We start from the raw sequence: 14,803 nt of genomic DNA on the forward strand, positions 1-14,803 counted from the left end.
TTACCCTTGTTCTTAATTAGGTCCTGCAACTGCAAGCCCATGTGGCCATTCCGGTGATGTCAATATTTCTCCTAAATATTTATCCTGTAGGACCTTACAAGCTTGGGATAGATTCATTGGTGTACAAAACAGATCAAGACCTCATCCCAGAGGTTAAAAGATGGCCCCGTTCGTAAAGTACTTGCCATACAAACAGAGGACCTATATTGACCCAGTATCCATGTAAAACCCGAACAAGGTGTACACCAGTAATTCCAGAACTGATGTTTGGGGAGGGGTTGCTGACCAGCCTCTCTGGCTGAATTGATGAACTCTGGGTTCAGTGAGAGACCCTGTCTAAAAAAATATAAGGTAGAAAGTGATTAAGGAAGACACTTCTGGTCTTTGCATGCAAACCCAAGCACACACACACACATAGACACACACACACGCACACACACACACACACACACACACACATGCACACACACACACATGCACACACACATATTCACTCAACATGGAGAGATTTCTGGAACCAAAGGGGGAACCTACAGAGCGTGCACACCTTCCGCTTGGAAATCAAGATGGCCTGTACTAACGCTTCTGTATTTCAAAACAGAAGAAGAAATGGGTGTCTGCAATCACATATATGTTATGTGGGCTCTGGGTGGTACCAAGGGTTCACAGCCTTTGCCCCTGGATCTAGGCTGAGAACAAACCCTAGTTATGCCTCTGCCTCTCTGTGACCAATGTGGCTAACTCAAGGCCCCATGACTATGACCCCAAAGCAAACCCCACCAATGGTTTACAGCTAGAAACAAGGCGGTTTCCAACTAATGTTGTTTGAGACAGGCTGAGGACAGACAGCTGCTGTCCCAGAACAACTTCCATGTCTCTATAGTGAATAGCCTTTCTGTGAGTTTAGCGCTCGAGGAAGCGAGTTCTCGATCTTGGCCAAGTTGGCAACTGAGGAGACAACAGAGTAAATTTTAACACCCACCCACTCAGCTGCTGCAGACATCACCTACATTTGTTAAGCAGGGAAGATGTCCAGGAATGAAAGGGTGAAATGCTTTCCCCTTGGTACTTATCCTCTCTGAACAAGTCCTATGTAACATCATTGCTTTTTTTTTTTTTTTTCCTTACCTATCAGTTGAATGAGGGAATGAGGGATGGAAAAAAGGCTCACCAAATCTAAAGTCGACCTGAGAGTAGAAGCAGCCACACAGAAAAAAAAAAAAAAAAGAAAAAAGAAAAAAGAAATCCACTTAAGGGTTGGAATCACCATTCTTGATCGTTGACTATTCTGTTATTGAAACCCCTTTCTGGAGCAGGCTAGAAGGGGAAACTGAGATGGAGCAGAGCAGGGGTGGGACCAGATGCACAGAAGCCAATGAAGTCAGTTTTACAGTCTCAAGGGCAGGTCTCTTTCCGGAGAAGAAAACAGGCAGATAAAACTCTAAGGCTTAAACTTGAACATTTCTAGAACCTTCCTTATTTTTCTCCCCAATTGGGGCTAGGGAGATAATTCAGTGGGTCTGAGTGCTTGCTCTACAGCTATGACAATGGATGCTAGAATCCTTACTACCCAAGTAAGTTCCACATAACTGTAATCCAGCATTTTGGGGAGGAAACAGCCAGGTCCCAATAACTCCCTAGCTAGCCAAAACACTGTAAGCTTCTGGTTCTGCAGAGGACTCTCCCAAGGCAGTAAGCTACAGAGTGACAGAGCAAGACATCTGACACCCTGATCTGGACACCACACACATACCCACACACTCACTCACATGTGCCAAAAATAAAAGACCCCCCCACGCTCTTCCAGAAGAAATTACACAAGAATCTCAATACTAGCGATGTTTCCTCCACGTGAAAGGTAATAAAGGTATTTTGTAAAATGGCACAACACTAGAAAAACTAAAAGATCATTTATTAAGTTTCTGTAACGTTGAAATGTAATTTAAATCTTAACATGATAAAAGGTCAGTTTTGAAAGCCATACCTCTATAAACAAACAGGATATTTTTATTAGTCCAGAAAAGTCCTACATGCCCTTCCCCAGTCAATCACTAATCTTATTTCAATCACTTTTGATTGGTTTTTATTTTCTACAATGTCATATAAACACACAATGGCATAGTTTAGTTGCATGAAGAGTGTTTGAAAATAAATTCTGGGGCTGGAGAGAGGGCTCAGCAGTTAAGAGCACTGACTGCTTTTCCAGAGGTCCTGAGTTCAATTCCCAGCAACCACATGGTGGCTCACAACCATCTCTAATGAGATCTGGTGCCCTCTTCTGGTGTTCTGTGAAAACAGAGCACTCACATACATAAAAATAAATAAAAATGTTAAAAAGGAAAGAAGACATTTTCCTATCAGTGGAATTAAAGAAGAAATATTTTAAGGGGCCACTTCCTGAACATACAGACACCTGCATTATTTTCCATTGTAATTTAGGACTTGCATTATCCAAGTCCTAAATTACTGGTCAGTAATTTCCTGTAATTTCTGCTTTCTAGGTAGGTTCAAAGAGTTTATACATGCAGGAGTGTTCATTCTTATTCCTTCCCCTATTTCCTTGAGGAAAAGCCTCTTTAATAAGAAGGGGCCTTAAAAAGAGATATCCATAGTATCATTGAAAAGGAAACAGATTTTTAAAAATGGAATCTCTATGTAAGTCTTACACAAGACAGAACAATATCCATGATTTTCAAATGAGTAGAAAGGGTATTAGAGCCAGAACCGAGCATTCAGAGGGTGGAGGCAAGAGGATCTTAAATCCAAGGCTAGCCTGGACCTTTCAGCAAGTTCCCGACTGTCCTGAAAGTTAGAGGAAGAAAGGATTTGGGGTTTCTGACAGGGGAGTGGTTCTCAGACTGTGGGTCACATATCACATATTTACCTTAAGATTCATAACAGTATCAAAATTACAGTGATGAAGTAGCAACAAGATAATTTTACGGTTGGGAGTCAGCACAACATGAAGAACTGTATTAAAGGGTCCCAGCATTAGGAAGATTGAGAGCCACTGTTGTAGGGCTTCTAGAGGCATCCTTTAGCAAAGCACCATGGTCTCATCCTTTCCAACAACTATTCCACAGAACCTCAGATTCCCAAAGAACTCTGACAAGGCCTCACCATCATTCCAACTTGAAAATATGACAAAGAAGAAAGTAAATGAGTAACATAATCTTTATGATAAACCAAGAGAGTGCAAGTTTTATCTTGCCACCTTCTCCATGTGAGAAAATTGCCCATGAAGAGGCCTTTGCCTTAAAAAAAAAAAAAAAAAACCCAGGGAAGAAACCTTTAAATGATGTCTCCTTGAAAGTTCAGCATAGCATCCTGCAGCTTTTCTATCGACCTCTCTTAACTGCATTCACCAGCCTCTGCTTCATATAAGCCACATTCAGGCCAAACAACTGTTCCTGGGCCACATCTTCTTTACCCTCCATGAGGAGTTCCTCTTTCACTTCCTTACTCATTTGTCAGTTCCATCATGAGTCACTCTTTTCTGATGCTTAGCTTCTTGCAATACTCTCCACAAGTAAACTGAACCTGTTTCAGTGGGCACATTCTGTTCAATAAATATCTGAGTCTCTATTAAAAAGCTTCTCTCACGTTGTAAGCATTTAAATATTTGAGAAATTTCATAGCTATGCAAATCTACCACAAATATGTCTGAACTTACTTTCTTTTACATAGTTGTGGCCTGCACTGTATTGTGATGATTCAAATGTAACTACTTTCTTTTCTTCCCTTGTTGTTGCTGTTATTATTTGAGATAGGACTTCACATAGCCTAGGACTGCCTTTTCAAACTTGCTGTTGGAGCTATGGATGGCCTCTAATAACTGATCCTCCTACTTCTACTAACCAAATGTTGGGGTTATAGACATGTATCACTACACCCAGCTTCCCTTCCCTTCTAAACATGGCATCCCTCTCCATAATATGACTACTTCAGTAGCTGTATATTCGCTAGGAAAGCAGAAGTGTTCACTATTATGCTAAACAGAGGACCACTGCAGAACAGCCTTAGCTATTTAGATGATCAAATTGAAGTACTAACAATTTTTAATTAATATTGCCTCTTTAAATAAGAAACAGGAGTGCATCTAAAGTAATGCAACCTTAATGGGGGGAAATGGAGGCACTTTTGGATCATGTATTAACGAATCAGCTTTTTAATAAAAGTCAGCAATGTTTAGTATATGTGCTGAAAAAGAAAACACTGAACTTGATGTCAAGTGTCTTGAGCAAGACTGAAAGGAGGAGTAAGCGCCCATCCACCCACAGACAGGTTTATCTGACTGGGTAAAGGAACTAAAGCATTTCAAGAGCCTGCTTAACAGGAGATGAGTGATTCCAATCTCCTTCTATGGGCATAAGAAGAAGAATGCAGACAGTTTTTGAACATATTATCATCTTGGCAAACCACAAAGCCAGGTCAAGCTTTAACTCAGAGTATGCAGCCCTCAGTCACCAGGGAGCCTGACCAGGAACCACGGAGAACTGCCTCCAAAATTAATCACAAAAAGAGCACATGAAAACAAAAAATTCAGAATATTACTCAAGTCATCACTGTGAGAGATTTTTTTTAAATCAGCTACATTTAACACAGGAAACGAAAAAAGGAAAGAAAGAAATTCCTTCCTTAGAATCCAGATAACATAAGAAAAACCCAAACTAAACTAAAGCAAATCAAAACAGAAGCTGCATGGCAGCCTTCAAAAAAAAAAAAAAGGGAAAACTCCACAGGACCCCAGATTCTGCTTCTGGTGACCTTGTGCCCACAACATGTCTGTTCATCTGCACTTAGAACCCCACCAGCATTTCTCTGTCTTCTCTACTCTGAACCAAAATGACCCAAGTGTAGATTTACAATGATATATTTAAAAATCTCAATCTGCACGGGGAAAAAAAGAAAAGTCGATCAGTCTAGGAATTTAGAACGTACCAGTCAGTCTGTTTCCAAAATGACAGCTTCGTTTCTTTAAGTTGGCCATGATGGCTTTTCCCCCCGAGCCAAGCTGAGAATGCTCCAGCCAGGAGGCAGAAGGGGCTTGGGAGGCTCTTTAGCACAACCTCCACTTTGTCCACTCCAGCACTAACCCTTGCTTTTGGTTTGTTTGTTTGTTTTTGTTTTGTTTTTCAAGACAGGGTTTCTCTGTGTAGCTTTGGCTGTCCTGGACTCACTTTGCAGACCAGGCTGACATTGAACTCACAGAGATCCACCTGCCTCTGCCTCCCTGAGTATTGGGATTACATGCGTGTGCCATAGAGCCTGGCTTATCTCTTGCTCTCTTCCTTCCCCAAGGTTAATGGCTGTAGGCTGGTAGTTAATCTCTGCCAGACAAGTGAGCTGTTCTTTCTCCTATCACCGGCCCAAAGTTTTTCACAAAACTTTTAGGCCAACCAGGGGCATGTGCTTGGTTGCATAGTGTAAAAACAGGTACGTGAAGAGAAAGTTAGTGCTAAGAAAGGATAAATGTAACAATTTGAAGGTTAAAAGAAAAACGGCTGCCACGCTGAAAAAAAAAAATTTAGAGCTGGGGAGGTATAGAACTTCAGAAGGATAGTATACTTCAATTGCTTCATTTACATTGCTACTGATCCTCTTTAAAGACGTCAGTCAGATCATAGAGGATATACCATGGGTATGCAAAACAAGAGGCTCAAACAAGCAACACACACAGGGAAAAGGTCCTGAAACCACACACACATACACACTCATCCATACACATACATACATAAATACATACATACATACATATACATACATACATATATACATACATATACATACATATATACATACATACATTGATACATACAATATTAGATATAGGCATGTCACTGTATTATAACACTGTGTCCAACAGGAACATATATTCTGATACTTAAGTTAATATTAGATATTAAGATATGCATATATAATTTTTAAAATTCTGTGACTCAATTTTTTTTTTCTAACAACTAGCCTCCATTGTCAAAATTCTAACAGCTGTTTGTCAGAGACAAAAAAATAGGCGTGTTTTCTCTCTGGAGCCCCTCTTTCCTCCAGCCTCCGCTCTTTCCAGGTCTGGTCTCCACTCTCATTTTTCTCTGTATTCCCTCTCCCCTGCCTTTTTCCCTCTCTTCCGCCACTTCTGCTGTCTATTCTATTTCCATTTCTGTGTTATATTTAAGCATTTTCCCTAGGGTCCTCCTTGTTGTTGAGCTTCTTTAGGTCTGAAGATTTTAGTATGTTTACATATTACAGGGATAATATCCATTTATAAGTGAGAATATATGTATGTGTCTCTCTGCTTCTAGTGATAGTAAGGGAACACCAACCCACCCACAAAAACTGCAAGCCAAAATTTACCCTACCTACAAGATGTGCAGGGATAAAGATAGAGCAGGGATTGAAGGAATGGCCAATCAATGCCTGGCCCAACCTGAGACTCACCCCATGAGAGACAGCCAACCCTTGACACTAATAACAATGCTCTGCTACGCTTGCAGATAGGAGCCTAGCATAGCTGTCCTCCTAGCAATGGATCACCACAGACACTGAGACTCACAGCCAAACATTAGGTGAGGCGTAGAGTATCTTGTGGAAAAGTATGAGAAAGGAAAGAAGGACCTGGAGGTGCCAGGAGCTCCACAAGAAGATAAATACAGCCAACTAACCAGGGCCCAGGGGGCTTAAGGAGACTGAAGCACCAACCAAAGACCTTGCATGGACTGGACCTAGGCCTCTTACACAGATGTAGCAGATGGGAAGCTCAAGTTTCATGTGGGTTCCCTAGTAAGGGGAGCGGGTGTTGTCTCTGACATGTACTCTGTTGTCTTCTCTCTGATCATTCCTCCCTGGTGGGGCTGCCTAGGCAGGCCACAGGGGAAGGGAACTTGCTCAGTCCTGATGCAAACTTGATGAATGGTGGTGGGTGGGTAGTGGGTGCTGGCTCCCCTTATCTGAATAATAGGTGAGGGGGCTAGGGAAAGAAGGAGGGAGGGTGGGAATGGGAGGAGAGGAGGGAGGGGCCTAAGATCAGGATATAAAGTGAATAAATAAAAATTTAAAAAATAGGTGTGCATTTTCATGAATACAACTCAATACTATTAATCAATGGCTATAATTATAATATGCACATATACAACATGTTGTACTTTTAAAATTTCATTTTATTTATTTATGTGTATGAGGGTTTTGTCTTCATGTATGGCTATGTACTAAGTGCATGCTTAGTGCCCTGCGAGGCCAGAAGAGGACATTGGTTCCCTTGGGACAGGAGTTATGGATGGTTGCAGGGCATCAGGTAGATGCTGGGAACTGAACCCAGGTCCTCTGGAAAGAGCAGCCAGTGCTCTTAATCATTGACTCATCTCTCCAGCCCCAAATTGTTATGCTTTCATTAACAGACTGGTTGATTCAACAGTGTCACAAAGCTTTTATTGTTTTCTTACCTTCATCTGTACCTATGATTTTAAGGCCTTTTTTTACTCTGGATACTTTTTTTTTTCAGTCTAGTCCAGTAAAATCATAAGAAGAGATGTCTATAAGGCTATACATCATTTGTCCTTTTCTCTAAAGGACAAATCTCCACCTACCAATAATGGCAAAAACATCTGTGAGATCTCAAATCAACTGAAGCAATAGAGAAGTCTCAATATGATTTTGAAAGTACATATGAAAAGACTAGCCTTCAGACTCTATGGCTTTCTCCCTTTCCCCCTTTTTCATGTTTAAGCAAACTGCAAGTGCAGTCTAGAATCAAACTGGAAGTAAGCATAAAAGACTCTGGTATTGCAGGGGGTGGCTCACGGTTCATGTCTTTTAGGTGAATCTAGTCACAAGTATAGGAATTGTACCTCTCGGACAATCTATAGTCCCTTTTCCTCACAGCCGACAAGCAAATGTGTTCAGTATTTCTTAGAAATGTATTCATCATGTTTCCTGTTCTTGATTTGTGTTCTTAAAGCATTATTATGACAGTAAGGGAAAAATCATCTTCTATGACAAGGCCATTTTCAATTCTTGCTCCCTTCAATACTGGATCACAAGCATATAGATCTGTTTCACATGATTACATGCAATTTTGTGTTCTGATCTGCTCATTCATTTTGAAAAAAAAAAAACCCTGTTTTTATAGTTCCATCTATTCACTTATTCAGCAAGCATTTACCAAGGTACATATTAGGATTCAGGCACTATTCCAGGTACTACAAATATAAAGACAGATAAAAGCAGAGTCTTTGTCACTGAAAAACTCTCAGCTTAGAGAAATAGAACCAATAATTATAATGCAAAACATGGTAATAAATACATATTTGAAGGACTCTGTGTGAACCATCTAAATGGCTTTTTGTCTTCTAGCTAGATAATACAACTTAATTCCTTCCCTTGATTACTTTTCGCTATTACAAACACTGTTACAATTAACATACAATTAATGTTCCCTGTGTACAATTTTGCTCACAATTTTCTGCAGATAAATTCTTAGGAATAAGATCAGAGTCACGGTTTTCTTCATATTATATAGCTATTGACATACCTTCACGTACATATCACATAAAGTCGTCACTTATACTAGGCATCGCCAACAATCTGACCAGTAAATGTTTCCTTTGGGTGAGCTGAAACACACTAATTATTATCTTCATTTGAATTTTAACAAATGGCGGGGTGAGATATTTTCACATAGTCAACATTTTTTTTTTCTCCAGGGCCAGACATGGTAATCCATGCCTGTAACCCAACACTCAGGAGACTAAGACAGCAGGGATCCAAGCTCGAAGCCAGCTTGTGCTACTCAGTGAATCCTTGCTTCAAAACAACAACACAAATTAAATCATCATTCCCTGTTGTGGTATTTGTGTTTATGGCAAGTTCATGTGTCACTGGCATCCGTTCTAACAGCTTTCTAATACTTTTGTTTGTTTTTCGAGATACATTCTTACTATATTGCTCTGGCTGGCCTGGAACTTGCAATATAGGCCAGGGTGGCTTAGAACTCAGAGATCTGCCTGCCTCTGTTTCTAGAGTTCTGCGATTAAAAGCATGTACCTTAATACGCCTGTCACCTTAATATATTTTTCATATGTTACATTTATAACATTTTATAATTTACTACAGTTTTTTCCTATTTGTTGTTCTTTTTTGTTTAATTACTCCAAATCATACACCAATTTTAACATGTTTATTAGTCACATCTACCTTTTTATCATCGAATTTCTTCTATAAGTCTGATCTTAAGAAGTTTGTCCATGATTAAATAGATGTTCTGCTAAGCTGTCCATTCATTTATTTCTCATTTAACTTTCAAGAAATGTTTCCTGTATGCCCTGCTTGACGGCAGATATTCTTAAAGGCTGAGTAACAGATTAGCACAAATTACCCAGAACTTCGAAACAGACAAAGCACATTAGAAAGCACATCCTCCCAGTGCCACAGTGAGAACCTCATTAGCTTCTTCTCTAGGAACACATATCTCTGTTGGATAAGTTAGAAACATGAAAGCAAGGCAGATGATTCTTCCCAGGCTGCAATAAAAACAAACTGACAGGCAGAGACGCAAATTGCATGTCCTCTGGAAAAGACAACCCAAAAGGTCTCAGTCTAATGGCTGGGCCAGTCACTGTAGGGTTTAGTGCCTAAGTCAGCCATCCTCATCGAGTTGCTCATCCCTTCAAGTCTTTAGCAAAGCTTTGTTCTTTCCCAGTTCTCTTGCAGCCAGCCTTTCTGTCTTCTGCATCTTTTACTGGTGAGTTGAGGGCAGGTTAGGTTTTGATGGCTTCTGTGAGCAGTACTACCACTTGTACCTACAGGATATAGTTTACTTCCAGAACCCCTTACCTTTCACCCTGTTTTCTATAAGCCATGAGCTTCTGTAAAGTTAACTGAAAGCCAGGAAACATACACAAGTGGAAAACCTCCCTTTCTACACAAAGAGCCAAATGTCGAACCAGAATGAATGATGAGTTTCTAAAGTCCAAGACACAAGATCTCCAAAACCTGAGGGAGACGATACCAAGTATCCAGCCCCCGACCCCCAGTGTCTCTAGGAACATTCTACCAGTAAAGCTAGTTTGGGATAGATAGGAGCAAACATTCAAAGGAAAGTGGCAAAGGAGGCTGACAGTATCCCCTGTCAATGGACCTTAGCACTGCCTCTGCTAGATCTCTTGAGGGTCTTTGCTCGTGGACACCATAAAGTGATCAGGATGATTAAGTGGGCTAATGTGTGAAGAACCTCATCACAGAGGTCATGGATTCTACACCAGAACAACAAGAGTACCGTAGGGAGCAAGTAAGTACTGAGTGCATGTGTGTTGTTGACATGAACATGACCATATCAAAAACCCCAATGCCTCAGACCCAAGAAAGCGGCCAAATCTTCCCCAGCTGAGGCTCACAGAAATGACATTCTTCCTCTGGGTTGGAGTATAAATTTTGACAACGGGTGCAGAAAATGGCCACTGTAGCTTTCTACCCCCTCCCCCGTGTTTATGGTCTGAAGTCTGTTCCACTACACAAACTGTATCTACTGAGACTTGCTACATCTGTCTTCTTGCTCAGCTGTATAAAATAACCCTGCCTCCTTCTTTATCTGTATGCAATGACCCTGCCTCCTTCTTTATCTGTATGCAATGACCCCGCCTCCTTGCCCAGCTGTGTACAATAATCCCCCTACCCCTCTTTCCTGATCAACAGTGTGTAATACATATACCGAGTTTTGGTTTGGTTTCGGGAGGGTGGGGAGGGTGCAACTGTAGCTTCTCCATTAAAGAGTCCAGTCCATTCAATCCAAGATTGGATTGTAAGTTTTTACCTTTGCCTTTTCTTCATCCCTTTGCCAGCCCTAGTCAAGGTTCTAGGACCTGAGCCATGCAAGAACACAGCAAAGGAAAGAAAAAACCTTTCTCATACCTATCATATGCTTGGTCTTCTAATAAATGACACAAGCCACTTTCATTCTTTCTAAATGCAGTGTTCTCCACCGTGAAAAGTGAATCCTTATGGAGGTGGATCCCTGTGACCATGCCGAGTCCATCATTAACGAAAGTAGATAGGAAGTCTGATAACACAGCACTGAAAATGTGCCGACCACACATCTGACCCCCTACAGGACCTAAACGAATTCCTCTGAAGGAATCAATTTCCCTCAAAGATTCAACTGGGTGATCTTCAGAGTCCCTTTGAATTTGACTATCTATTGCTAAGGCCAATAGGCCTGTGTACATGTGGTAAGGGCTCTTTGTGGTTCGGTACAGAGGTCTTATTTTTTTTTTCATGTTTTATTTTTTTTCTTTTTCTCTCTTTTTTAGTTTTTATTATTAGTTGCATTTTATTAACTCTGTATTCCAGCTGTATCCCACTCCCTCATTCCCTCCCAATTCCACCCTCCCTCCCTCATCTCCTCCCTGCCCCTTTCCAAGTCCACTGATTGGAAGGGGGGATCTCCTCCCCTTCCATCTGACCCTGTTTTATCAGGTACCTTCAGGACTGGCTGCAAAGTCCTCCTCTGTGGCCTAGCAGGACTGCTCCTCCCTTGGGGGGTGGGGAGTCAAAGAGCCTGTCATTGAGTTCCTGTCAGAAATAGTCCCTGTTCCCCTTACTATGGGAAACCAATTGGTTACTGAGTTACCTCGGGCTACATGTGAGCAGAGGTTCTAGGTTATGCCTATACATGGTCCTTGGTGGAGAATCAGTCTCAGAAAAGACACCTGTGCCCAGCTATATTTGGTCCTTGTGGAGCTCCTATCAGAGGTAAGTCTTATAGCCACCTGAAGCAACAGTGTCCACTCAGCCACTCACTTACCTCTCCCACAACCTCTATGATGTCCCCGACTTTCAGCTCAAGCTCATCATCATTCTGGGGCAGGTAGCTGAACGCCACCTGGCATCGGCGTCTTCGTCGCTCTCCTGGATGGAAAGAAGGAAAAGATTTAGATACAGTTCTTCTCCCACATCCTCATCCTAAGGTTTTAAAGAGAGGCTTCCTAGGCATGCAGGCAAAGTAAGCCGATTTGTCTCAAATATGCTTTCCGGGGCATAGCTAGAGGCACAGCAGCCCTGGTCTCTGAGAGAGGCATTAGAAAGCAGAGCAATGCTTCTTGGTTTTTGAAAAGCTGCTGGGTCAGAAACCCATAGACATGAGAAACTGATCCATTGGCGCAGAAGGCACAAACCCCACCCTGGAGCACTTGGAGCACTGGAGCACGGCGTTGCCTTAAACGCACTTCCATAGATGGCACTTTCTATTTGCTGCTGTTGATTTTCAATGAAAGCTGATGTGATATGCTAAAGAAATAAGAATGGTCTACTTCTGATGCTAGCAAGGCAAAGAGTACTTCCCCCAAGTGTGCAGAGCAAACCAGAAAGTGGCCTGGCCTTTCTCTTCTTAATCGTCACCCTTTCAACACACTGGCCCTCAGGCCTGATAACCCAAAGCCAATTTGATTTCTGCTATTCTTGGTACAATTTCAAAAGGCCCACAAGGTTCAACATAGCCATTTGTGTCCCAGGGGAGGCATTAGCAAGATGCCTGGCTGCTTCCACAGAACCAACCCAGGAAAGTCAAGGTGAAAAGTCAGAGAGTCATACATCACTTAGAGGACACTCAGGGTTACACCATGTCATTTCCACAGTGGGTCCCACCGGGGACTCTCTGACTTGGAGCTGGTACAAATACAAATGTTACCATGTAAAGAACATCCATTCATCCTATGTGCATTGTGGGTACAAAAAAAACCAAACAAACAAACAAAAAAAAAAACATGCATGTGGGATGACATGCAAGAGTGGTGGGGGAAAGCCAGAGAGAGGTATATGAGGACTAAGGCCTGAGATGGACATTGCTCAGAGGTTTGCTGCTCACAGCTGAGCACCTTGTACCATTCCTTCATGCTGCATGGCCTAGAAAACGAACAGCATCAATGACTTCAAAGAAGTGCATTCAGAGAGTCAGCATTATTTCTGGATACTGCCTCTGGAGACTCTTATTCTTTTCTGAGCTTTTCCCTGAAAAAGGAAGTCCCTGTGGGGGTGATTACAGGGCACATTAGCCCTACCCCCAGCATGACATCACACAAAAGGGAAGGTGCTGAAACTACATCTGTGGGCTTGCTGATCAATATCTCTCAAAAGCCGGTGGCCTAGTTCTCACTTTCATTTTTCTCTCTGTCTCTACCACCCTAAGGAAGAACAGGATTGAGCACAAAGAAGAGGGCAGAAGTTCAGAATCGATATCTTGTCTAATCACATCTTTAGCTACTACACTAATTATCCCCACCTTTTTGCACAAAGTTACAAGTAACGGAATCTTAGTAAGGACAAACTCAAAGCTCACAGGTACATTCTAGGCTGGAAATGTGTCCTAGCAGCTGACTGAGCCACATAACCTTGTAAGGAAGGCATGGATTGTCTTTGCATGGGCCAAAGGACCCACTTGCATATTGCTTCTCCAAAGAACAAGGTTAGAGGGCTGGTCTCCCACTGCAAAGCATACTGTCACAGAGCTGGATATAATGGGACACATCTGTAACTCCAGAGCTCAGAAGGCTGAGGCAGGAGGATCCTAAGTTAGTAAAACCTTAGTTCAAAAACAAAAACAAAACAAACCCTGACAAAAGCACAGGAAAACAAAACAAACAAAAAACCAAGTACTGGACACTAAAAGACATGTAGTTCTCATTCTAGAAAAAAACTTCCAGGTGACATGGCAATCACAGTACTCCTCTCCAGGCCCCTGCCCCACAGACACCCTTTGGGATGAAGTTTTACAGGTTTGTCATCTGTCATTTTCTAGTTTTTCTTATATTTTATTTAATTGCAGGGGTAAGAGAACTATACATCCACCACAGTGTGCATATGGAGCTCAGAAAACAACCCGGGGAGGTCAGTTCCCCTTCTACCACGCAGATCCTGGGTTTGAGCTTAAGTTACAAGCTTAGTGGCTGGTACCCTTACTCACTGAGCCATCACATCAGCACCCCCATTATCTATTTCTATGCTGAAATGAACTCTGAAGACTCGACTCTTAGCATGAAATGAAATAATAAAGGTCTGAAAACTGATATAGTCACAGAAGCTTCCAAATCGAGACCAAGGTGACTTAACATCAAAAACACCAGAGGTTCTAGCTAAAGCATTTAGATATAATTGTAAAGGGAAGGGGAGAGCAGATTGTATGTGAAATGAAATAGTTAAGTGGAATACCGTGGACTGAAAGGCTTAAGTAGGGAGGGATGCAGGATTAATGGGAAGACAGGGAATTAGGGAGGAGGCAAACCCAAATGAAGAGTATATCACAGGTCATATGGAAGCCTGTTACTCATAACCCAACTTTAAAAAATGAGTGGAAGGATAGTAAAACACATGTAAAGTGAAAGAGTGGGGGAATCCTGGGGATTAAAGGGTTAATCGGGGATGCAGAGGAAGAAGAGGAGAGAGCAGCAGGTACTGGGTGGTTAAATCAAAATGAAGAATCTATAAAAAAAAACTTTAAAAAAAAATTTAAAATAAAATAAAATAAAACTTTACAGAAACTCACTAGTTAGTGAACAAGTTTTAAAATATAACATTTAAAAAAAATGTTCTGTATGGGTGGATGCAGAGGAAATTGATTATCAAATGAAAATCACAGTACAAGGCAAGGGATACCTCCATGTAAGTTATGGGTTAGGGTGGTCCCTGAGCTCTCTAGCCACTCAGACTAGGGTCATTGCCCTTGATTATCCTCTATAACTACATGGTTAGTTCCTTATTGCTGAAGGGACCACATCCTCGCTACGGAACACGGAGAAAGCAAGTTCACCAGTGCACTAGCTTT

General features: G+C 41.6%; 1 protein-coding gene across 10 annotated transcripts in view; it reads right to left on the reverse strand.

Annotated features, from left to right (window-relative positions):
* Sh3kbp1 (SH3 domain containing kinase binding protein 1) overlaps positions 1–14,803 on the reverse strand; it is a 362,797-nt gene that overhangs the window by 171,578 nt on the left and 176,416 nt on the right. For all 10 annotated transcript variants that reach the window (XM_060375097.1, XM_060375099.1, XM_060375093.1 and 7 more), the window contains one exon: positions 11,792–11,895. In XM_060375097.1, coding sequence (XP_060231080.1) covers positions 11,792–11,895 — 104 coding nt within the window. The remainder of the gene's footprint in view (positions 1–11,791; positions 11,896–14,803) is intronic.

Source organism: Meriones unguiculatus, chromosome X, assembly GCF_030254825.1.
Source record: "Meriones unguiculatus strain TT.TT164.6M chromosome X, Bangor_MerUng_6.1, whole genome shotgun sequence".
NCBI classification, from domain to species: Eukaryota; Metazoa; Chordata; class Mammalia; order Rodentia; family Muridae; genus Meriones; species Meriones unguiculatus.